This window comes from Lipotes vexillifer, unplaced genomic scaffold (assembly GCF_000442215.2).
Source record: "Lipotes vexillifer unplaced genomic scaffold, Lipotes_vexillifer_v1.1 scaffold141, whole genome shotgun sequence".
NCBI lineage: Eukaryota > Metazoa > Chordata > Mammalia > Artiodactyla > Lipotidae > Lipotes > Lipotes vexillifer.
In genome coordinates, this window is record NW_006792108.1 from 1,491,244 (window position 1) to 1,516,028 (window position 24,785).

Genomic DNA, 24,785 nt, shown 5'->3' on the forward strand with positions numbered 1-24,785 from the left:
AAAAAGAAAATGCAGAGAAAAAAATCAGTCAGGATATGGAAGATTTGAATAACATTATCAACCAACTTGATGGAATTGACATTTATCCATCACTACATATAATAACTATAAAACACACATTCTTTCAAGTGCAAATGGAACAAGATAGGCCCTGTATTGGGCCACAAAACAAGTCTCAAAGTCTCAATAAATTTCCAAGAGTAATCTAGTGGAAGTTATTATTAAAATGAGGGTAAGGATTAGCTATTTGTCTGATAACCTACGGTTCTATGAATTCTACTGAGACATAACAAATTTTCTAGCACCTTCTTCCCGGTCTTGCAAAATTATTTGTTTATTAGGTTTTCAGAGGTCTTACTAAGATTAAGACCCACTTCTTAAGTCCCCTAAAGAATCGAATTATTTAAATAGAAACTGCAAAGAAAGATAAGAGCTTGAATTTAGTCTCCCTTTTCTTGGGTTCTGAAGTTCTCTATTCTCAGAAAAAGCAATTTTCCACCTGAAGCTTGGCACCATAGGATTTAGACTCCACCACATCTGTTGCTTACAATTTTGTAAAATAATATCAGTTGCCACTGAGGACAATGAACTTCTGCAAAAGAGAATCTGTTGATCAGGGATCCTCTCTGTAGAGCTCTTGTTACTCAGCTCATTTCTAGAGTGAACAGAAACACTAATAACCACCCCTAAAAAGATGCTTTGTGTGTGTGTTGGGTACAAATGTCTCAAGAAGCAGTCCTTAGATAAGAAGGCTTTGAGAATATTTACAATATAGTAGGAGTTCCTAAACTGGGTTCTATCGGCCTGACTGAGAGAGTTTGCCTGAAAATGTGCTGATGCCATTTTCCTGGAGAAAGAGCTCATCATAGCTTTCATCAGTTTCTCAAGGAATAGGAGCCTTGCTCTCTAGAATGCTGAAAGGACAGTGTATCATTTCTTTTTTAAGTTGCTGAAAGCATTTTCATACTTTATCTTTACAAAGGACTCAAAACTGCATTTTTATTTTTCATCTGTAATATAGAATTGTGCCCCCAAAACATCATGTGCTCATTGGTTTTGCTCAACTCTTTTTCAGGGTCCATTTATTTATATATTGCAGAATAAGACTTTGGAGACACCTGTTGGGGAAAACGTTGGCTTAGAAAATTGACTTGTTTTTTCCATTGATTTCAAATACATAACAAGCCTGTACTACTATGAGAATCTGCTGGGTGCTATGAAGTCTGCCTTCGGGACTAAGAACCCTAGTCCAATGGAACCTAATCTGCGGACATAGGGCTCCAACATGGTGGTTGAGAGCATGTGCATAAAGTCATTTGGGCCTAAATCTGGACCCAGCCCAGCCCATTTTTCACTGGCAGTTGGACCTTAGAAAAAAAATCATGAAATGTGTTTGATCCTCGGTTTAGATTCTTCATCTGTGAAATGGAGCTAAGCAGGTAACCACTATCATGTGATTTTTAGATTCTTTTGAAAAAGTTTTATATTATTTTTTGGCTTGATGTGTGGATTGATCTGGACCCTTCCTCCTTCCTCTCTAACTTTGCCTCTTGGACCCCACACTCATTTTGCTCCAGCCCCACTGGCTTTCTTGTTTGTGCCTTGAATAAACCAAATTCATTTCCACCTAAGGCTCTTGGCGTCTGTTGTTTCTTCTGACTAGAGGTCCTTCGCTGCATTTCTGCTTTTCTTTTGCTCACTCTTTCTTATCCTTGGATTTCAGCTCACACACATTCCCTTAGGATTTTTGTGACCATTCACCATGACTGTATACACTTACTATGACCTTTCTCTTATTGTTTTCTCAGTACTTATTGTTAATAACACTTCTCTAGTTTGCTTTTTAAAAAAAATCATTTTTCCTCACCAGAACTTGTTCAGGGCTGTGGTTCCTGGACTCAGGACAGTGTCCAGCAAAGAGCTCATTTATATATATTTGTTGACTAAATGAACCAAACATAATAAAGTGGCACGAAAAGGGCGTAGACTGGTGATGGTACAGATTAAAAACTCATCAACATTAGCGATTTGGTTTTATACACTTTTTACTTAAACATCTACATTTCAGAAGAGGGGATGTGTGTTTACATTTGCATAATAAAACTCGGTCAAAAAAGTAATTGGTGTAGAACAATAGTCCCATATCAAAGGTGAACTCAGATTCCAACTATGCAAAACAGAAAATCTCTCTCCCCACCCATAACATTTACAAAAAATTCTTAGGTGGTTTTCCCCCTGGCTAAATGTGACATCTATTAAAATGACAGAAGGTTACAGTTACTTAAGGGTGTTGCCTACCTGCGCTTCAGAGGGGAAAGTTATTTCCACCTGGACTATACCTAAATGTTAGATTGGCCTCTGATGGACAGGTAAGACAAAATGGGTAAATGGGCAGATGGACGGGCTGGGAAGGAAGCATTATAGGTGGAGGAAGTCCCCTATAACTTCCATCAGAGCCACCAAAAACCAACCCAAATAAACCTTCAAGCTAAATAAGAGAACTGGACCTGGTCTATAAATGCAGCAGCTTCAAGCATGTCCAATCAGATCACTACCCAGAAGCTTCTCCTGTTTTGGAGTTGTTACTGGATCCAGGTAAGAAGGGAAGACCATAGCATGGATTCATTTCCTCCTCTTAAATGCATGGTGGTAAGTAAGGTTAAGGCTGGAATGAGAAGCCTCGAATGCCAGGGCAAGGGTCTGCGCCTTTAAGATCTCTAAGTAGGGTGATCAGTGAACGACATTAGAAGTAAAGTGGTTTGAGAGGAAAGAGACCAGAGTGAAGGCTGTTAATAGTTCAGGCAAGAAAAGCAACGTAGGCTCCAGAATCAGGGGAGAAATAATAGGAGTAATAGAAAAAGAAAGGTGGACAAGGGTTGTACAGGTCAGAGGTGCCCAGTGGGGCTGTGTAGGCCGGAGGAGCCACAAATTATGCTCGGTGGCAGGCGGGTTTCATGGGATTTGTTCTAGCGCTTTTGGCCCATAGGATACAAATATTCTGTGCCTCTTCAAAATAATAGCTTCTGGTGTCCACTGGCCATAACATGAAATAGAAATAATGAAGGCACTGTATCTTTTAAAAAAAAAATCCCCTTTTGTAGCACTTCCTTAAAAACAGCTACTTAATGAAACTCTGCCAGTGAGCTCTTGACAGTTCTGTCTTATTTCTGATATTAATGAAACAACTTGGTAAAGGGCTGAAGTGTCTTCCTGGTAAGTGTTTAGTTTATGCTTTTCAAAATTCTTTGTAATAAGTGTTAATTTTCTTCTCTGGCCTAATGAGTGTTTCTCATTGACTGCCTGTTCCAATACTAGAAATATTAAGCAATTGAAGTGATCAATAATGTTTTCAAGCTTTTTTCTTCCCTTTGGGTTTGCTACTTTTAAGAGTCATGATAGTTTTGTGGGGTATTTTAGTCAAAGGGAGTAGTCTCATTTAAGTATTTAATTCAAAGTACAACACTCACCTGAGTATGTATTTGCTTCGGTGCTTATGAGCTGAGGCATAATTAATTGAAAGTTATTGACATGGCCTTTTAAAAACATATGTACTGATAATATTCATTAGGGACTATAGCCCAAAATGTGATTTATGGATTTTCTTCTTTTTTTTTAAGTTTTTGCTAAATTCTTCAACATCTCCCACATTGAGAAGCTGTATTTTTTTTCAGCTTTCTTGAGATATAATTGACATATAACATTGTGTAAGTTTAAGGTGTACAACATGATGATTTGACATACATATACACTGAGAAAGGATTACCACAGTAAAATTACTTAACACATTCATCACCTCCCATAGTTACCTTTTTTAATGGTTTTTCTTCTCATATTCTCTTTTAAATGACAGTGATTTCAAAGAGCAGAATAGAATTTCGATGTTTGACATATTGTATTTGCTACACTATGGATATGTAAAATAATAGCATTAGATTATATCATCTAATCATATTATGCAGTGTTAAATATTAAAGAGTAAACTCATTGTGTTTTCAGGATAAATGCTAAAAACTTGTATAAACAGAGTTGCTTCATGTGCTAAATGAAATGATAAGCAATGTGGACCCACCACCCGCTCTTTCTTGTTATGTGGATTTGTTTGTTTTGTGTAGTTCTATAGAACATAAAGTTTGAAAACATTTAATGTGGGTCAATATGATAACTGTTTATTTAAAACAAAATCTACATTACTTACAGAGATAAGAATGTAGATAATGTAAAATTATAGACCAAAGTTCTTAACCTAGGATTTTAGAAAGTCCACGGACAGTTTTCATAGAGTACATTTTATTTGTAATGTAAATTCACACTTCATGAGAGAAAAAGCTTGTCTTTCACCAGATTCTCAGAAGTCCATATGACACCAGAAACTTAAAAACAAACAAACAAACAAAAAAACACTGTTATAAATGGAGAGCCGTGCTAAGGTAAAAAAGATTTTGATTTCCAGAACTTTTTAATACTTTAATATTTAAAAGAATTTTAAAATACTTAAACATACTCGAATTATTTCTATATTTTCATATCAATATAAATAGTTTGTGTAATTAACTCTAGCTATTTTATTTATTTTTAATCTCTTTTTATTGAAGTATAGTTAATTTACAATGTTGTGTTAGTTTCAAATGTATAGCGATTAGTTAGTTAGTTTCAAATGTATAGTGATTCAGTTATACATATGTAGCTATTTAACATTTAAGAAGTTTTGTAGGACATCCCTGGTGGCACAGTGGTTAAGAATCCGCCTGCCAATGCAGGGGACATGGGTCCGAGCCCTGGTCCAGGAAGATCCCACATGCCGCGGAGCAACTAAGCACATGGCGCCACAACTACTGAGCCTGCTCTCTAGAGCCCGCGAGCCACAACTACTGAAGCCTGTGCTCCTAGAGGCCATGCTCTGCAACAAGAGAAGCCATCGCAATGAGAAGCCTGTGCACCACAACGAAGAGTAGCCCCCATTCTCTGCAACTAGAGAAAGCCCACGCACAGCAGAGAAGACCCAATGCAGCCAAAATAAATAAATAAATTAATTAATTTTTTTAAAGTTTTGTGATGACAGAAAAGCAAAAATAAATTTTTGTAGGAAATTTCTGTAGAAAGAAAATTTGTACTCATCAAAGAGAATTAAGACGGTACTTTTGGTTTATATAAGGTATATTCAGAAAATATTTTAAGTAAAGTCTTTTAATTCAGAGACAAATTAAATAGAAACACTATTTAATTTTGTTTTTTAAATGTTAATCTTTTTCAGAATTGTCAATTTATTAATGAAGCATGGTAAGTTGGCATTTAAAAATCTTTACTCTTGGGCTTCCCTGGTGGCGCAGTGGTTGAGAGTCCGCCTGCTGATGCAAGGGACACAGGCTCGTGCCCCGGTCCGGGAGGATCCCGCATGCCGCGGAGCGGCTGGGCCCGTGAGCCATGGCCGCTGAAAAAAAAAAAAAATCTTTACTCTTCCTCCATTTTGAAAATAAAATATATGGGCTAGATTAATAAGGGTATGAAATGGTTTGCAAAACAGTTCAATTTTAGGTCTTGGAGGCATGCTTTTGAAATTAAGAGCATTTCATTTTTAAATAATGATTCACATTCTGTTTGATTAAAGATATTTCCTTGATCCCTTTTTCCAAATCAGGTCTCCTGCTATTTAACTCCTTGCTAAAAAATTATAAAATGTTGAATACTATACTATAGAATGAGGTTGCTCTCTAAATACTATGTTACAGAGCAGTGGATCTCAGCCAGGGTTGATGTTGTCCCCCAGGGTATATTTGGCTATGTCTGAGACATTTTTTTATTTGTCACAACTGTGGGAGTGCTACTGGCATCTAGTGGGTAGAGACCAGGGATGCCATTTAGCACCCTGCAATGCACAGGGCAACCCCTCTGCAACAGAGTCTAAGTCAATCTAAAATGTCAATAGTGCTGTGGTTGAGAAACCCTCCTTTATATCAGGAAAATTAAGTTCTACTGGTAATTTCCTAACTCCAGAGTTCTGCAATTGTTCTAACAGGCTTGTGTTGAACAAGACAAGTTGGGTCAAGCATTTGAAGATGCTTTTGAAGTACTGAGGCAACATTCAACTGGGGATCTTCAGTACTCCTCAGGTAAAGATGTCAGTCCCCTTCTGCTGGTAGTTTGTGTTTGTTTATCCCATACTGCTAAACTGTCCCTCTCTGCTTTCCTCTCCCCTTTTGTAGCCCCAAGTTTGTTTTTGTTTTGTTTTGTTTAAATTTATTTATTTTATTTATTTTTATTTTTTGGCTGCGTTGGGTCTTTTTTGCTGAGCATGGGCTTTCTCTAATTGCGGCAAGCAGGGGCTACTCTTGGTTGTGGTGCACAGGCTTCTCATTGCAGTGGCTTCTCTTCTTGTGGAGCACGGACTCTAGGCACGCGGGCTTCAGTAGTTGCGGCACACAGGCTCATTAGTTGTGGCTCGCGGGCTCTAGAGCACAGGCTCAGTAGTTGTGGCACACAGGCTTAGTTGCTCTGCAGCATGTGGGATCTTCCCAGACCAGGGCTTGAACCCGTTGGCAGGCAGACTCTTTTTTTTCTTTTTTTTTTTTGCGGTATGTGGGCCTCTCACCGCTGTGGCCTCTCCCATTGCGGAGCACAGGCTCCAGACGTGCAGGCTCAGCAGTCATGGCTCACGGGCCCAGCCGCTCCATGGCCTGTGGGATCTTCCCGGACCGGGGCACGAACCTGTGTCCCCTGCATCAGCAGGCGGACTCTCAACCACTGCGCCACCAGGGAAGTGCCCCCAAGTTTGTTATCTATATCTGAGAGTCTGTTTCTCTTTGTATTATTTTTTAGATTCCACATATAAGTGATATCATACAGCACTTGTCTTTGTCTGACTTATTTTGCTAAGCATAACATTCTCTCAGTACATCCATTTTGCCACAAATTGCAGAATTTCATTTTTTTTTATATAGCTGAGTAATATTCCATTGTATATATATATACCACATCCTCTTTATCCGTTTGTCTGTTGATTGGGCACTTGGGTTGCTTCCATGTCTTGGCTACTGTAAAGAGTGCTACTATGAACATTGGGATGCATGTATCTTTTTGAATTAGTTTTCATTTTCTTCAGGTATATTGAATATATCCAGGAGTGGAATTGCTGAATCATATGGTAGTTGTTTTCTTGAGGACCCTTCATACTGTTTTCCATAGTGGCTGCACCGATTTACATTCCCACTAATAGCATACAAGGGTTCCCTTTTCTCCACATCCAGGCCATTTTGACCTGTGTGAGGATATTTCTCATTGTTGTTTTGATTTGCATTTCTCTAATAATTAGTAATGTTGAGAATCTTTTCATGTGCTTATTAGCCATCTGTATGTCTTCTTTGGAGAAATGTCTATTCAGGTCTTCTGCCCATTTTTTGATTGGGTTGTTTATTTTTTTTTATATTGAGTTGTATGAGCTCTTTATATATTTTGGATTTTAACCCCTTGTGAGTCACATCATTTGCAAATATTTTCTCCCATTGTGTAGGTTGTCTTTGTTTTGTCAATGGTTTCCTTTGCTGTTTTAAGTTTAATTAGGTCCCATTTGTTTATTTTTGCTTTTATTTCTTTTGCATTAGGAGACAGATCTGCCTATGTTCTTTATCCTAAATAAATTTAACATCTCAATATAAAAATGCCAAGAGCAATCACATATATAAGCATATAAACATGTATAAGCATCACACACACACACAAATATAAACTTTGACTTTGTCAGTTTCTTTCTCTGTTTTTAAATAGATTACAAAAATTACCTGGCTTTCATCAACCACTGTTCTCATGTCAGAGGAAATTCCAACAGCTATGGTGTGCTGCCCACAGAGGAACCGGTTTACAATTGGAGAACAGTAATAGTGAGTACTTTTACCAGGGGACCAGCATCCCTCAGTAACAGGCAAATTTCCTATTTGTCCCAGGCTTCCATTCCCCTTGGTGAATTTGACAGTCAGTGTGGGGGACCATCAATGCTGTCAAGAAGGAAACTGCACTTTATTCTTGTTCTTCATCTGACTTCAGATGGGTTTGAATGATTTCTATAGAGGAGGTATTTTAGGGTTCTCACATCAATGCTTCTCCTCAGTCCATCTGAAAAGCTGCAGGAAAGTTACGGATCCCCTAAAACGTTCCCTGCACTGGCTTCACCCACAATCTTGTATTAACCTGCTCTATTTCCCCTCCCAAGCTCAGAGCTAGCTATGTGTATTGGACCAATTCATTTCTATTTTAGTAGCCTTCTGCAAACGGGAGCGTCCCCACCATCTACCTCTCCTTCCATGTGTTCTTTTACATCGTTTACTTTCTTTCTTTCTTCTTCTTCTTATTTTTATTTATCTATTTATTTATTTTGGCCATGTTGCGGCATGTGGGATCTTAGTTCCCTGACCAGGGATGGAACCCATGCCCCCTGCAGTGGACGCGCCGAGTTCTAACCACTTGACTGCCAGGGAATTACCTGCATTGTTTCCTTGATGTGTCCCTTTTATCAAGCAGTCTTAATGTGGTAGAGTTAAATATTAAAAAAAAGGTTTTTTTCAGTTATTACCTTCAACCATACTATGTCAAATGTCCTTTTTCTGTCCCTGTAAATTATACTGTCAGGGCGTCTCCAACAAGACATTTCTTTAAAGAGGGAGTTTTGGTTTTACTTTAACCTCTCTCACCTCCCCTTAGGGTTGCCAGGTAAAATATAGGATGCCTAATATTTTTATTTGCTAGATCTGGCTACCCTATTTCCACTTCAACTTCCATCCCCAGCATACACCGCACAGCCTCTTGTGGTGGGGACTCCTTGCCTGCTGGGCAGCCCTCCTGTATAGGGAGGGCTCAAGTCCACCCGCTTCCACCACCATGTCTAGTTAACCCATGGAGGCCCACATTTCCTTGCCATATGTAATGGTAGGAACTCAGGCTGCTTCTTCCTGCCTCTCTTGCCTCTGTCCTCCCTCAGCTGCCATCTTTCTCCTCTTATCTTCTCTTGCCAGCTGGGCATCCAGTTCAGGAATGGAAGCCCATCTTCCCTTTTTGCTGGCACCTCAGTTTCTACTAATGATTCTTTTGGATCTTTCTTGCTGGGCAGTTTTAGGGGAAAGGAGGGAAGCAACCCACTCTCCTTTCTCATAGGGAGGGGAAGATACAGAACTCACAAAGCCTCAGGTTACCCTCTGTCCCTTGGCCCTCTCCATGTATGGATTTGATGCTAGCTCTGCCCTGGGAGACAGCAGTTGAAGTTGATTTGCAGAATTCGAGAGATGTTGAACACTCTTTTTGCCCTCAGCTTTTGACTTTGGCCACCAATTGGGGGCCACACGGGAAGTCCCACTTAACATCCTGATACATTATTTATATAGAACAGTGCTGCGGACCTCTATTTTGAAGGAAATATTCATCAGTCTCTGCAGAACATCCCTGAAAACCAGCTGGTGCAACCTACACTTCTCCAGCAAAAGGGAGGAAAAGGTATGTGGATCCATTACTCCTTGCAGAGGTAAAAGAGTCAAATCTTCATCAAAGCAGCTTTAAGGGAATTTCATATCTGAGTTTGGAATTGATTTGCAAAATATTCTCTTCTCACAGTTGAGAGTAAGTTAACTCTGACAGACAAACTACTCCAAGCTGTTTATCTTGGGTGAGCTTTCCTATAGCTTCACAGAGATGTTGTAAAGGTGCAAAGTGTCACTTCAGTCAAATAAATCTGTATTCAAGAATAAGGTGTAAGATATGGAGAACAAACTAGTGATTACCATTGTGGGCAGGGGCAGTATAGGAGTAGGGGATTAAGAGGTATTATGTATAAAGTAAGCTACAAGGCTATATTCTACAACACAGAGAATATAGCCATTATTTTAGAATAGCTTTAAATGGCATATAACCTTTAAAAATTGTGAATCATTATATTGTAAACCTGTAACTTATGTAATATTGTACATCAACTATACTTCAATAAAAAAGGAATAAGGTATATAAATTTTAGGTATAGAAGGGGGAACTTTTCCGTAAATTATTTTAGCAATTTTATTTCAACTGTGAAGCCCTCAGGATAGAAATCATCTCTACTAAGTTCTCCACAAACTTAATCATCTCTATTAAGTTTTCCAAGTTCCATAATAACTTTATATCATAAATTTGAAATCCTGATTTCATAAATGAAGATGATCTCATCTAACAGGCAAAAGTGTTAAAGCAGGATAATAGCCTCTGTTAGCTAAGATGTGGGCCACACACATTCACGTGCATTATTAAAGAGAGTATAAATTTTTACATAGTTTTGTAAGGCAATTTAGCAATAACTACCAAAATTTTAAATGTTAATATCTTTTGACTCTTAGTGACTATATAACTCACTTAGTGGTTGAGTGTGAACTCTGGGTTGATTATGTGAGCCTGGCCAAATCACTTACTTAACCTTCTGTACCACAGTCTCCTTATTCAAAAACAACCAAACAAATAATAATAATTATACAGACATTGTAAGATTGCTATAAAAATTAAGTGAGAAGATCCACGTAAAGCAATGTGCTCATAGTCTGGCACTATGGATATTTCCCAAAATACCTTAGATGCATGTGTGTGCGTATATATGTATTAGGATGTTCCTTGCAGTGTTGTTTGTGATAGTAAATTACCTCCGATATACAAAGACATATAAGATGCATCCCAATTTTATAGTGCAATTTAAAAAATGATACCTTATCATAGCTACTTAAAATTATTATTTTTTAAAAAAATTATTTTATTTTTTATTTTTTAATTGAGGTATAGTTGATTTATATTATTAGTTCCAGGTTTACAACATAGTGATTCAAAATTTTTATAGCTTGTACTGCATTTTTATTATAAAATATTGGCTATATTTCCTGTGCTACATAGTATATCCTTGTAACTTATTTCTTTTATACATAGTAGTTTGTACCCCAATCTATCTTGCTCCTCCCTCCTTCCCTCTCCCCACTGGTAACCACTAGTTTCTTCTCTATATCTGTGAGTCTGTTTCTATTCTGTTACATTCATTTGTTAATTTTTAAGGTTTTTTTTGTTTATTTTTTAGATTCCATATATAAGAGATAACATACAGTATTTGTCTTTCTCTGTCTGACTTACTTCACTCAGCATAATACCTTCTAGGCCCATCCACTTCGTTGTAAGTGGCAAGATTTTATTCTTTTTTTAATGGATAATATTCCATTGTATGTATACATACACCTTCTTTATCCATTCATCTGTTTATGGATACTTAGGTTGCATCCATATCTTGGCTATTATAAATAATGCTGCTATGAACATTGGAAAGCATGTAACTTTTCAAATTAGTGTTTTCATTTTCTTTGGATATATACCCAAGAGTGGAATTGCTGGGTCATGTGGTAGTTCTTTTTTGTTTTTTTTGGCCATGCCATGCAGCACGTGGGATCTTAGCTCCCCAACAAGGGATTGAATCCAAGCCCCCTGCATTGGAAACGCGGAGTCTTAACCACTGGACTGCCAGGGAGGTCCCTGGTACCTCTAGTTTTAGTTTTTTGAGGAATCTCCCCACTGTTTTCCACAGTGGCCCTATCAATTTATATTCCTATCAACAGTGTACAAGGGCTCCTTTTTCTCCACATCCTTGCCAACATTTGTTATTTGTGATTTTTTTTTAAATTATAGCCATTCTGACAGGTGTGAGGTGATATCTCATTGTGCTTTTGATTTGCATTTCTGAATCTTTAGTGATGTTGAGCATAAACATTGCACAGATTTGCATGTGCCTGTTGGTCATCTGTACGTCTTTGGGAAAATGTCTATTCAGGTCTTCTGCCAATTTTTTAATTGGGTTGTTTGTTTTTTGATATTGAGTTGCACGAGCTATTTACATATTTTTGATATTAACCATTTTTTGGTCATATCATTTGCAAATATTTTCTCCCATTCAGTAGGTTGCCCTTTTGTTTTGTTGATGGTTTCCTTTGCTGTGCAAAAGCTTTTAAGTTTAATTAGGTCCCATTTGTTCATTTTTGCTCTTGTTTCCTTTGCCTTAGGAGACAGATCAAAAAAAATATTGCTACAATTTTTGTCAAAGAGGTTCTGCCTGGTGCTTTGTTTCCTTCTAGGAGTTTTATGGTTTCTGGTCTTACATTTAGGTCTTTAGTCCATTTTGAGTTTACTTTTGTAAATGTGTGGGAAAATCTTCTAATTTCATTCTTTTACATGTAGCTGTCCATACTTAAAATTATTTTAAATGAATATTTTTTGAGATAACTAGTTTTGTTCTTATAAAACAGTATACTGTATCCTAGAATTGTAAAAGTCTAACTATGCAGTAATATTCTAATCCAGCAAGGAATAATGTATAAAATCACATAAGTAAAGTAAATCTACTGAATATTACTATTGAATATTAAGTAATGATAGTAATTTAATATGAGGACAATAACACTTCTACCTCTGTCACCTTTTTTTTTTTTAAAACAAACAAACCAACTAGTTACTAAATCCAGGGTGTGCCGCCTGTATCTTTTCCCTGATGTTTTCGGCTGTGGATCTTTGCCATTAGGGAATGTATCATTTACCATTTTCTGTTTGTAGAGCTTAGTCTTCCACCTGAAATAGTGATACATTTAAAACAATGAAATTTCAAAATAATTTGGGAATTCATTATTGAGAACAATAGTACATGCATAAAAATAGAACATATATAGTTATTAAAGAGAAAAAGGCATACTTTAAGTGTACAAGAAATACAAGAAAGAGCTCTAAATACATTTTGGGTTTTGTTTTAATCCTTTTTAATCCCATAATTCAAAAGTAATAATGCTCATTATTAAGAATTCAACTGATTCAGAAGTATGTAAAGAATAAGTGAAAAAATGTTCTTCCTTCCCATGCTATGCCCCACAAGTAACCTTTGTCAACAGTTTAGTATTTCCTCTATCTATAGCTAATCTCTATATTGTTCTATGATTTTATTTAAGATATATTATTCACTGGAAAAAGTACAAAATACTGTGATACCATTTTTAATTTTTAAAGGATATGCATATGTTTATATAGGCAAAACAAATTATTTTCTAGAAATATGTAGGATAGATTGGAGTTTTTACTTTCTGTTTGTGCTTCTGTTTGAATTTTTTATCATGTAATACTTTTAGTTTCAAAAAGTAAAAATTTAAACATTTTTTTCAAAATTGAAAAACAAACTTTTAAAGATGAGAATCCATTATAATTGATTTGACCACTGGGTGAGAGCCAGAGAACTTCTTTAAGGCTGTGACTTTAATTCATGATGTATTTTTTGGTAAGTCCCTTTCATTTCTCAATTCATAAACTCAAGATAATATAACGCCAAAGATAACCTTTGTAAAAACCTTTGAGGTTTTTGGATGAATGATGACAGATGCATGAGTATTACACCCCAGAGACTGTTTAAAGCAGTTTGAGAATCCACTGTTCTACTTTCTCAAGGGGAAAATGGAATTTGACTGTGGAGCTTTTAGCTACTGACAGATCTGGTGGGACATGGTATTTACAGGCCAATTCAGAGGTCACAAAACCAGTTGTCACCTTTGTTCTCCAATCCACCAAACAAGCAAAAACCATAGCAACAGATCTTCCCAAAGTTTCCTTTCTAGTTATTCTGAAATATAAAGGGCTGTGCTCCTAAAAGAGATTAAAAAAACTCTGGCAGTACCATTTTATTTCACTGCAATGAAAAAATACCACAATGCTCATTGTCATTACTCACTAATAATGTCAAAATGTCATGAAGATATTTTGGCATTTCGACTCTGGTTTTTTTCTCTTCTTTATTTTTTCAAGTAGTTATGCAGAACCAGAGTTAGCATTTTTACATGTCTGTTACTGATTTCATTTGTATTTGCACACTGTTTTACATTTTGCAAAATACATTCACCTTCCTTACTTCATTTGACTTAACTTATTTGAATAAAGCCCCTTCAAATGAGTTGTCTTTTGGAAATGGCTTTTGAGACTTCTCTTTAAAACCACTAAACTTTGCAGTCCATTTTGCTCAGTCTTGTTGTTCTGTAGACAGTTTAACATACAACATAAAATTAGAAGTCAAGATTTAACTGTGACAGAAGACCACGTGACAAATGGGAGACTCGAGTAGAGAGGTGCCATGCTTCCCTTCTCCAGTGAAGGACGGTACAAAATTTTGGACAGCTTCCCTAACAAAGAAAGGTTCAGTTGAAACTGCAGTAGGCCAAATAGACCCTTGATTTTCAAGTCCCATAAAATGATACCATAAATGCATTCTAAGGGGTGAGTAGGAAGAAAACCAGTCCCAATGCAACTCTGAATTCTGTAGTCACTCAACAAACCCTTCCCGAGGATGTTCCTTGTGTAGAGCCATGGTGAAGTATGACATTGTTTTCCTCTATTTTAGGCAGAAAGAAGCTCCGACTGTTTGAATACCTTCATGAATCCCTGTGTAATCCCGAGATGGCATCTTGTATTCAATGGATAGATCAAACCAAAGGCATCTTTCAGTTTGTATCAAAAAACAAAGAAAAACTTGCCCAACTTTGGGGGAAAAGAAAAGGCAATCGGAAGACCATGACTTACCAGAAAATGGCCAGAGCGCTGAGGAATTATGGAAGAACTGGGGAAGTCATCAAAATCCGGAGAAAGTTAACTTACCAATTCAGTGAGGCCATTCTCCAAAGACTGTCTCCATCTTATTTCTTGGAAGAAGAGATCTTCTGCTCACAGTGTGTTCAACCTGATCAAGGATATCTCAGTTTAAATAACTGGAATGCAAATTATAATTATACATATGCCACTTACCATGATCTAAGTCACCCTGATTGCTAAATATACTCTTCTATATCAAAATTTTCTGGCATCAGAAATCCCTACAAGTTTTAGGATTTTTCTCTGAAAACAGATACTGAAAAACAAAACAAAAAACCCAAACTTCATTATTGCTATCTTTTATGAAGTAACGTATAATCTATACTAACTTGGTGGAAAATTTTGCCAGTGAACAACTTTAAAATGATCGAGTCCCATTTGAAAATATAGACTAAATGGCCTTCCTTTTACTATTGTCTATGTAATACTTCCTTCTAGATTAATAATGCTAGTGGAGATGCTTTGATTTACATATTGATTTAAACATTATATTCCTGCCATACACTCAGACAAAAAAAAATCATTCTAACATGTATCCAACAGCTTTAGCAACAAAACAAAAAATGATTGCCTATGATAGTGTTCCTGCTAAATTACATTCATGGCTTTAAAAATTTCAGTGACTAAAACTAGAACTACCATATGATCCAGCAATTCCACTCCTGGGTATACAGCCAAAGAAAATGAAAACACTAATTTGAAAAGATATATGCACCCCAATGTTCACAGCTGCATTTTTTTTTTTTTTTTTGGCCACACTGCACAGCTTGCGGGATCTCAGTTCCCCGACCAGGGATTGAACCCAGGCCTCTGCAGTGAAAGCGCAGAATCCTAACCACTAGACTACCAGGGAACTCCCATAGCAGCATTATTTATAATAGCCAAGATATGGAAGGCAACCTAAGTGTCTACCAACAGATGAATGGATAAAGAAGATGTGGTATATATACACAATTGAGTACTACACAGCCATAAAAAAAGAGTGAAATTTTGTCATTTGCAACAACATGGATGGACCTGGAGGGTATTATGCTTAGTGAAATAAGTCAGGGAGAGAAAGGCAAATACTGTATGTTATCATTTATATGTGGAATCTAAAAATTGAAACGAATATAACAAAATAGAAACAGACTTAAAGATATAGAGAACAAATTAGTTATCAGTGGTGGGAAGGAAGGAGGGAGGGGGCAAGATAGGGGTGGAGTTTTAAAAGGTACAGACTACTATGTATAAAATAAATAAGATTACAAGGATGTAATGTACAGCACAGGGAATATAGCCAATATTTAATAATAGCTTTGAATAGAGCATAATCTAGAAAAATACTGAATCACTATGTAGTGCACCTAAAACTAATATAATACTGTACATCTGAAACTGATATTGTAAGTCAACTGTATTTCTATAAAATAAATACATAAAAATTAAAATAAATACTTTAGTGGCTATTCTGAACCTATCTTTTTTCTGCATTTCAGACCTCATGGTCTGTAACCCTATGGTGCTAAAGACACGATGGTCTAGGGAAAATGCCACTTATAAACTCCAAAGTTACACTTCCCACAAATCGTTTGCTTGCATTTCTCTCTTGCTTTGGGTAGATCCAGGAGCTAAAGTTTCTTGCTCTCCTGCCACTCAGCCACAGGGAGGTGCTCGTGCACTGTTACTTCTCTGGCCCAAACTTGGGCCATGATCTCTTCTTTCCTTGAACTAGCCCAGCTAAACCAGATTGGAACAGTTGGAGGAAAAAAAAAAAAGAAAAGAAAAGAAAGACTTTGATAAAAGATGGAGGCTAGTGGGCTTCCCTGGTGGCGCAGTGGTTGAGAGTCCGCCTGCCGATGCAGGGCACACGGGTTCGTGCTCCTGTCCGGGAAGATCCCACATGCCACGGAGCGGCTGGGCCCGTGAGCCATGGCCGCTGAGTCTGCGCGTCCGGAGCCTATGCTCCGCAACGGGAGAGGTCCCAACAGTGAGAGGCCCGCGTACCGCAAAAAAAAAAAAAAAAAAAAAAGATAATAAACCCTAGAGAGGAGCCAGGATTTAGGCAGTCTTTCTTGGGAGCTATGGTTTATCCTCAACATTCCATAAGAAACCCTGGGAAGAAACCCTTTGTCTCTTACTTGCTGCTTGGAAGGTTTATGCATATGCCACCTGTATTACCATGAAACAAGAGAGCTTCCTAGACTATATGGGCCATCTTCAGTCCAGACCAAGAGGGCCTGGCCAGCAGGTCAAGAGCTCCTTGTAGCTTGCCCTGTTAGATTTTCAGCACTGGGACTTCCCTGGTGGTGTAGTGGTTAAGAATCCACCTGCCAGTGCAGGGGACACAGGTTCAAGACCTGGTCCAGGAAGATCCCACATGCCACGGAGCAACTAAGCCCGTGTGCTGCAACTACTGAGCTTGCGAGCCAAAACTACTGAAGCCCGTGCGCCTAGAGCCCATGCTCCTCAACAACAGAAGCCACCGCAAGGAGGAGCCCATGCACCTGAACGAAGTATAGCCCCTGTTCGCCACAACTAGGGAAAGCCCGAGCACAACAACGAAGACCCAACACAGCCAAAAATAAAATAAATAAATAAATAAATTTTAAAAAGATTTGCAGCACTGCCATGATCGTATAGTGGTTAGTACTCTGCATTGTGTCCAGCATTCCCAGTCTCCCCTTTTCTTTTGTCCCCTCCTGGTGCCCTTCCTTCCCCAGGGACTCTTAAGAAAGAGCATGGTAGACCCAGAGTGACTAAATGGAGGCTAACTCAATATTGGCCATATCCACACGTAGTCTGAGTTTGTTATAGGCAATCTTTGTGTCCTCCCAAAATTCATGTTGAAACCTAGTCCCCAGTGTGATGTTATTTGGTGGTGGGGTTTTGGAGAGGTGATTAGGTCATGAAGGTGGATCCCTAATGAATGGGTTTAGTGTCCTCATAAAAGAGATCACAGAGAGCTCCCTTTCCCCTTCCACCATGTAATGGTATGAGAAGATGGTTGTATGAACCAGGAAGTGGGCCCTCAGCAGACACTGAATCTACCAACACCTTGATCTTGGACTTCCCAGCTTCCCGAACTGTGAGAAATAAATTTCTGTTGTTTATAAGCCACTTGGTCCATGGTATTCTGTTAGACCAGCCCGGACAGACAAAGAAAGTTTCAATTAGTGCTAAAATCAAAGTAAGACTCAGCTTTTGTACTCATTCTCCCACAAAGAAAATAGGCTTCATAAAATATTAATCAAGCACATAAATTTTACCAAAGATTTGAAAGAGGAAATGGTGAAGAGGGTTTACAACAGAAATCATTCAGCCAAAAAATTAATAAAATTCTATTAACATTTTACCTCATGCCATAGTTCGTCCTATACCCAATGCAAGCCTGAGGGATTCATCTTGACAATTTTCCCCAAAGCCCCCAGTCAGCATCAACTCTGTTTTCTACAGAGAGTTATACAGAGTTGCTTCCTCTTGGGCAAAAATCTGGGCTCTGCCTTTTACCTAAAATACATTGATCAAAGCCCATTTTCACAAGCAAGTTCTTATAAAGATGCTCATACTAGCTGCTCAAAGACTAACCCTCTCCATATATTATGGGAAATGTTTCTCCCTGCCACCACCCAAGGACAAGGAAGAGAGACTTCTTAGCCTTTATTCATGGTCCCTCATTTTCTGGTATATGAAATCCCATCCTCCGTCTTGTCACTTTCATCCGGTTGAACAGATCAGTTAAACTCTTCTCTAGAGAGCAGGAGTTCCAAGAAGCAAACTCTATCCAGTTACAGTGCATCCCATGGGCAGCTTCCCATTATTTGGTCTTTTGGCCCAGGTATTAAGCATGAAATCTTTCCTTCCTTTAAATCACAGGATCCTCCTCCGGGATCTGGTCCTGGAGCTTACGGTTCTGGTTAGTTTATTCTCTCTTCAGTTATTCCTATTTGTAAGGCATAAGTAAGGGCTGAGAATATTTTCTTTTTCCTCATCCCAACCATTCTGTGGACACATTCTATGGGGGAGCCTTGCTCAAAGCCATCTCCTTTGCTAAATTAAGGAAAAAACCAAATGCACAAAGTGGATGGCAGCATTAATTACAATACATAAACTGAAAAAGAGCTAAAATAAAGTCCTTTCTTTCTTTCTCCCTCTGTTCCCTCCTTTCCATCACCCTGTGCCTGGTAGAATATATGGTGCTTTGGGTATCCAGTGCTAAGTGAAACAGATATTGTTCCTCTGTTATGAAGCTTCAATTCTATTAATATTTAATCAAAGATTTATAAATTCTATTATTATCTAACCAACATGTACTTAATGGCTGACTGATGAGCAATTTCTTGATTAATTGGGTACACATATGTAGTAAAGTATGTAAAGTGTATTAATATGACAGCATTAATTATATCTAAACTTAACTGTACAGATTAATGTATATACCCATATAACCATCATCCAGATTTAGGTACAGAAACATTTCTAGCACCCCATGAGCTTCTCTCACTTCTCTTCCCAATCTATGCTTACCTTCTTGAACATCATATAAATAGAATTATACAACATATACTCTTTTGCATCTGGTTTTATTTTCCTCAATATAATATATACGGAATTTATCAATGTTGCTGGGTATATCAGAAGTTTATTCTTTTTCATTGCTTTTCAACTGCTGACTTTTAAATGACAGTACCAATTTTTTTTACAGCCCTGAAACTTCTTTTGTTTTTTTTCTTTTTTTTTTTGCGGTTCGCGGGCCTCTCACTGTTGCGGCCTCTCCCGTTGCGGAGCACAGGCTCCGGACGCGCAGGCTCAGCGGTCATGGCTCACGGGCACAGCCAGCCGCTCCGCGGCATGTGGGATCTTCCCGGACCGGGGCACGAACCCGTGTCCCCTACATCGGCAGGCAGACTCTCAACCACTGCGCCACCAGGGAAGCCCTGAAGATTCTCTATGATAAGCAAACCCATCCAGGATTTGTAGTGGTGGATTAACCAACAAAAGGCCAGTGAGTTCATAAACAGCTTAAGTTAACAAACTGAATAAACGTTTTTATGATCTGTGTGAACAAATAAAATTTTACCTAACAAGTATGTTTTCCATAAGCAATTAAATTATAGCAAGTTCATGTGATGAAATATCGCATTTACAAGTTTTAGAGTCAGACTGATATCTTTTGGAACACTTTGTTTCTTCTCATTAACTCTTAGTAAAATCAGGGAGATAAGTTGGGATGCTCTGGGTTTCAAATAACAAAAAACCCTAACTCAAACTGGTTTAAACATTTGCTACTGACAACACCCTATAAACTTTCTTGGTTGTAGCTAACTGAAATCAGCTTTGACTCACTGAATTATTCACTGGGATTTATTGAAAGGTATTAGACTGCTTACAGAATTTCTGAGAAGGCTGGAGAACAAGCAGCCAGACATAAAGCCCCAAACCACATCAAAGATCTGGCCAAGTGAAGACATCACTGTCATTGTTACCAGTCACTAAGTGCTGCAACTTTACATCATCTTGCATGTCACTGAACAGAACTAGCATAGCATCACTGCTGCCCCAGAAACTATCTAGCTGCAACGGCCATGGCATTCAGAGATGGTTTTTTACCCTCCTTGCTTCTGTACATCACTAGATCCTCATTCAAATTCTGGGAAGGGAATTTCTTTTTTTTTTTAAATAAATTTATTTATTTTATTTATTTTTGGCTACATTGGGTCTTGGTTGCTGCACGTGGGCTTTCTCTAGTTGCAGCAAGCAGGAGCCACTCTTCATTGTGGTGCGTGGGCTTCTCATTGCCGTGACTTCTCTTGTGGAGCACAGGCTCTAGGGTCACGGGCTACAGTAGTTGTGGCTCGTGGGCTCTAGAGCACAGGCTCAGTAGTTGTGGCTTGCGGGCTCTAGAGCACAGGCTCAGTAGCTGTGGTGCACAGGCTTAGTTGCTCCATGGCATGTGGGATCTTCCCAGACCAGGGCTTGAACCCGTGGCCCCTGCATTGGCAAGTGGATTCTCAACCACTGTGCCACCAGAGAAGCCCCGGGAATTTCTTACTGGCCGAGACTTGGTCATGTGCTTATGCTTGGCTGCAAAGAAGGCTAGAAAAGTGACTATCTAGAACTTTCAATTCTTATACTGGGAGACTGTTTCTGCATCCTATCAAGACTCATAAGTTCAAGAATTCCCCAAACATAGAAAGGGGTTCAGATGCTGGGCAGCCAAAAGAATGACAAAAGTTCATTAGAATTTTAAACTACAATAACAAGGATCAGAGCATGTATAGTTTAATTTTAAAGACCTTTGCCCTACCTGGCTAATCTCCAAACTCTTTGTTCTTAGTACTTCCGTGGTCACAGGAATTTAAACAGTGTCTAAACAACTTTTCCTTATCTTTCTGAGAAGGCAATTTCAGCATGGTATTTAAGTTCTCTAGATATCAAGTAAACTTGTAACATATTTCTATAACTGAAGCTAATCTAAGAAATTAAATCCCATAATTTGTAACTTTCACAGTATGGAGTCTTTACTCATATCTATTTTCCTTTGTTCAGGGAATTCTTATAATGTTCCAGTTTCATGATTTAGTTTCATTGAGATTGTTTGAAGAGCTAAAACTAATATAATCAACCAGTTACAAGTATAAAAGTTAACTAATATCTTTTTCCCAAGAGCATTTTTCTGATTGCCAGAGCTGGCCTTGAGGATGTGAGGAGTACACTGAAAGTGCTAAGAGTTCAGTGGTGTCTCAGGACCAGCTCTCAACCAATGAAGGCTGGGGGTTGGTAGATACTTACCTCTGCTTCTTCACCTCTTAATTAGAATAATGCTGAGACGTGTTCTTACACTTTCCTATTCCCCTAATGCTGTTTCCTGGAACCACCTCTCAAACTACTAACATTCACCTTCTTGTCTCAGTTTTGGCTTCTGGAGGAAGGGGAGGACCCAACACAAGCCATTAAGTGAATCAAATTACTTAGGACACTCAGTTTTATCAATTATGGATGAGAACAGTGGACCAGCAGTTAGAACTTACTGGAGTGCTAGTATGTTTGCTGTCTCCTCTCTCTCTCTTCCAGGCAGGCTATGCCATGAGTCACACTGGGTGTTAACGGCCCCATTTGATAGATGGAAAAACTGATGCTGGAAGAATTTAAGTAACTTTTCTAAAGCCACCCTGCTAATGAGTGTCCCACTGTGAATTTGAACTCAGGTCCATCTAATTCTTTCTACTATGTCATACCATCTGCTGATGTCAAGACCATCTTAAGCATGCATGAATATAAGTTCTCTCCTGTGCCAGTGCTAGATCTTCATAACACTATCATTTTGCAGAAAAGCCTTTGCTAAATTTATTAAATGCCATTAACAAAAATCATATATAAAATCACCACCTGCTCTCCATCAGTGTTGATGGGGATGTATATTAGTACAATCTTTGGAGGACAATGTGATAATATTAATCAAAGTTTTAAAACACATAGCTAAAAATTACAGTATTTTTAATTTATGTCAAGGTTCTGATGTACAGAATTTAAACTTCAAATAGTTCTGAAAGGTTTATAATGGGAAACAACAGAACCCTCCTCCAACCCTTTCCTCTTCCTTTAGCTGTTTCTTCTGTATTTATGACACATGTCTAAATAAATGTCATTTCTGCTTTTTTTTATTTTTGGTTTCCCAACTTTATATATTATCAATTGACATTATCAACCTGCCCCCACTTATAGGATATCAGGCTTCCTCTCATTTTGCTAAGGCACATCTTCAAAGAGCTTTTTTTTTTTCTTAAGATTATTTATTTTATTTATTTACTTTTGGCTGCCTTGGGTCTTTGTTGCTGCACATGGGCTTTCTCTGGCTGCGGCGAGTGGGGGCTACTCTTCATTGCGGTGTGCGGGCTTCTCATCGCGGTGACTTCTCTTGTTGCGGAGCACAGGCTCTAGGTGTGCGGGCTTCAGTAGTTGTGGCACGCGGGCTTCAGTAGTTGTGGCTCGCGGGCTCCAGAGCGCAGGCTCCGTAGTTGTGGCGCATGGGCTTAGTTGCTCCGCGGCATGTGGGATCTTCCCAGACCAGGGCTTGAACCCGTGTCCCCTGCATTGGCAGGCGGATTCTTAACCGCTGTGCCACCAGGGAAGTCCCCAAAAGCTTCTTAATATAACTTCATAGCAGGTTAATGTTTTTAGCACCTGTAGGTGTAAAAATACCTTCATTTTATTCTCATATTGATTTTTAGTTTGACTGGGTAGCAGGTGTCCTGAATTTGGGAGGCATTTTTCCATCACCTTCTCACATTCACTGTTTTTCAAGACATCAGATGCCCTTCAGATGGTGGCTCCTTTTCTTTCTTTCTCTGAAAGCTTTTGGATCTCCTTTTTAACCTGGGTGCTCTAAAATTTCTTGATTTTGCCCTGGCATGGGGTGTTTTGTTTATTTTTTTTTTGCAGTTCGTGGGCCTCTCACTGTTGTGGCCTCTCCCGTTGCGGAGCACAGGCTCCGGACGCGCAGGCTCAGCGGCCATGGCTCACGGGCCCAGCCGCTCCGCGGCATGTGGGATCTTCCTGGACCGGGGCACGAACCCGTGTCCCCTGCATCTGCAGGCGGACTCTCAACCACTGCGCCACCAGGGAAGCCCAGGGTATTTTTTTTTAATTTATTTTATTTATGGCTGCGTTGGGTCTTTGTTGCTACGCACTGGCTTTTCTCTGGTTGCGGCGAGCAGGGGCTACTCTTCGTTGCAGTGCGCGGGCTTCTCTTGTTGTGGAGCACGGGGTCTTGGCATGTGGGCCTCAGTAGTTGTGGCACATGGGCTCAGTAGTTGTGGCGCACGGGCTTAGCCGCTCCGCGGCACGTGGGATCCTCCCGGGCCGGGGATCAAACCCGAGTCCCCTGCATTGACAGGACTCCCAACCACTGCACCGCCAGAGAAGACCCCCAGGGTATTTTTTTTTACGTATTATGCTGAACGTTTAGTGCAGCTTTCAAACCTGAAAACTCATGCTTTTCAGTTGTAGGCTATTTTTATTGTTATTTCTTTGATAATTTCCTCCCCACTATTTTCTCTTTCACACTTTGGAAATCCTATTAGACCTCATGAATTGATCCTGTAAATCTTACCATTTCTCTTCTCTCTCTCTCTCTCTTTCTCTTTGATGCATGTACATATGCATTGCAATTATTCATTTATTTATTTTTAAATTAATTTTTATTGGCATATAGTTGCTTCACAATGTTGTGTTGCAATTATTTATTGATGACCAGTCTGTGGGCTAACACAAGCACTATATCTTTTGTTATTAATAAGCCTGGTAGAAACTGAATACAACAGGTCTAGCCAGGACTTACTGTAGATGCCAACACGACATTCATGAGAAAATTTTCAGTAGCTTGGAGAAGTCAGAAGAGAGAGATTTTTAATCTTTTGAGCATAAATGGCAATTAAAGTACTGGACATAAAATTTATTTTAGAAAGAATACAGAGTGAGAAGAGAGCCAAACTGTGTAGTTAATAAACAGAAGATGACTTCAAAAGAGAGGAAATTGAATTATAACCCCACGTGTAAAATAAATATCTATGGGTCCATACTGGTATAAATAAATGATTTAATAAATTAATTAAGGACAGTAGACCAATGTTGGATGCAGAGGAATTCTGAATAATTTATATAGATACTCTACCCTCAAGAAGGTGCAGGAGAGGGCTTCCCTGGTGGCGCACTGGTTAAGAATCCGCCTGCCAATGCAGGGGACGTGGGTTCGAGCCCTGGTCTGGGAAGATCCCACGTGCTGCGGAGCAACTAAGCCCGTGCGCCACAACTACTGAGCCTGCGTGCTGCAACTACTGAAGCCTGCACACCTAGAGCCTGTGCTCCGCAACAGGAGAAGCCACCAGAGTGAGCAGCCCGTGCACCGCAACGAAGAGTAGACCTCATTCACCACAACTAGAGAAAGCCCGTGAGCAGCAATGAAGACCCAAGGCAGCCAAAACTAAATAAATAAATTTATTTAAAAAGAAGGTGGAGGAGAGCTCTCCACCTTCCTTACAGCAGAGCGACATCAATGGTGAGTCATATTTTTTTTTTTTTTTTTTTTGGTACCCGGGCCTCTCACTGCCGTGGCCTCTCCCGTTGCGGAGCACAGGCTCCGGACACGCAGGCTCAGCCGC

The 24,785-nt window shown here is 39.0% G+C and overlaps 1 protein-coding gene and 1 non-coding gene across 2 annotated transcripts; one reads left to right on the plus strand and one right to left on the minus strand.

The window, feature by feature from the left end:
* Positions 1–3,149: 3,149 nt before the first annotated feature.
* On the plus strand, positions 3,150–15,157 carry SPIC (Spi-C transcription factor). Its single transcript, XM_007465346.1, has 6 exons — positions 3,150–3,213; positions 5,252–5,277; positions 6,014–6,107; positions 7,759–7,871; positions 9,366–9,474; positions 14,399–15,157. The coding sequence occupies exons 2-6, from the start codon at positions 5,275–5,277 to the stop codon at positions 14,824–14,826; spliced, it is 747 nt and encodes a 248-aa protein (XP_007465408.1). The 5' UTR covers positions 3,150–3,213; positions 5,252–5,274; the 3' UTR covers positions 14,827–15,157.
* A 270-nt stretch (positions 15,158–15,427) lies between these two features.
* TRNAE-UUC (transfer RNA glutamic acid (anticodon UUC)) lies at positions 15,428–15,499 on the minus strand. The gene has a single exon. It is a non-coding gene; the product is annotated as a tRNA-Glu (tRNA).
* Between the last annotated feature and the right edge of the window lie 9,286 nt (positions 15,500–24,785).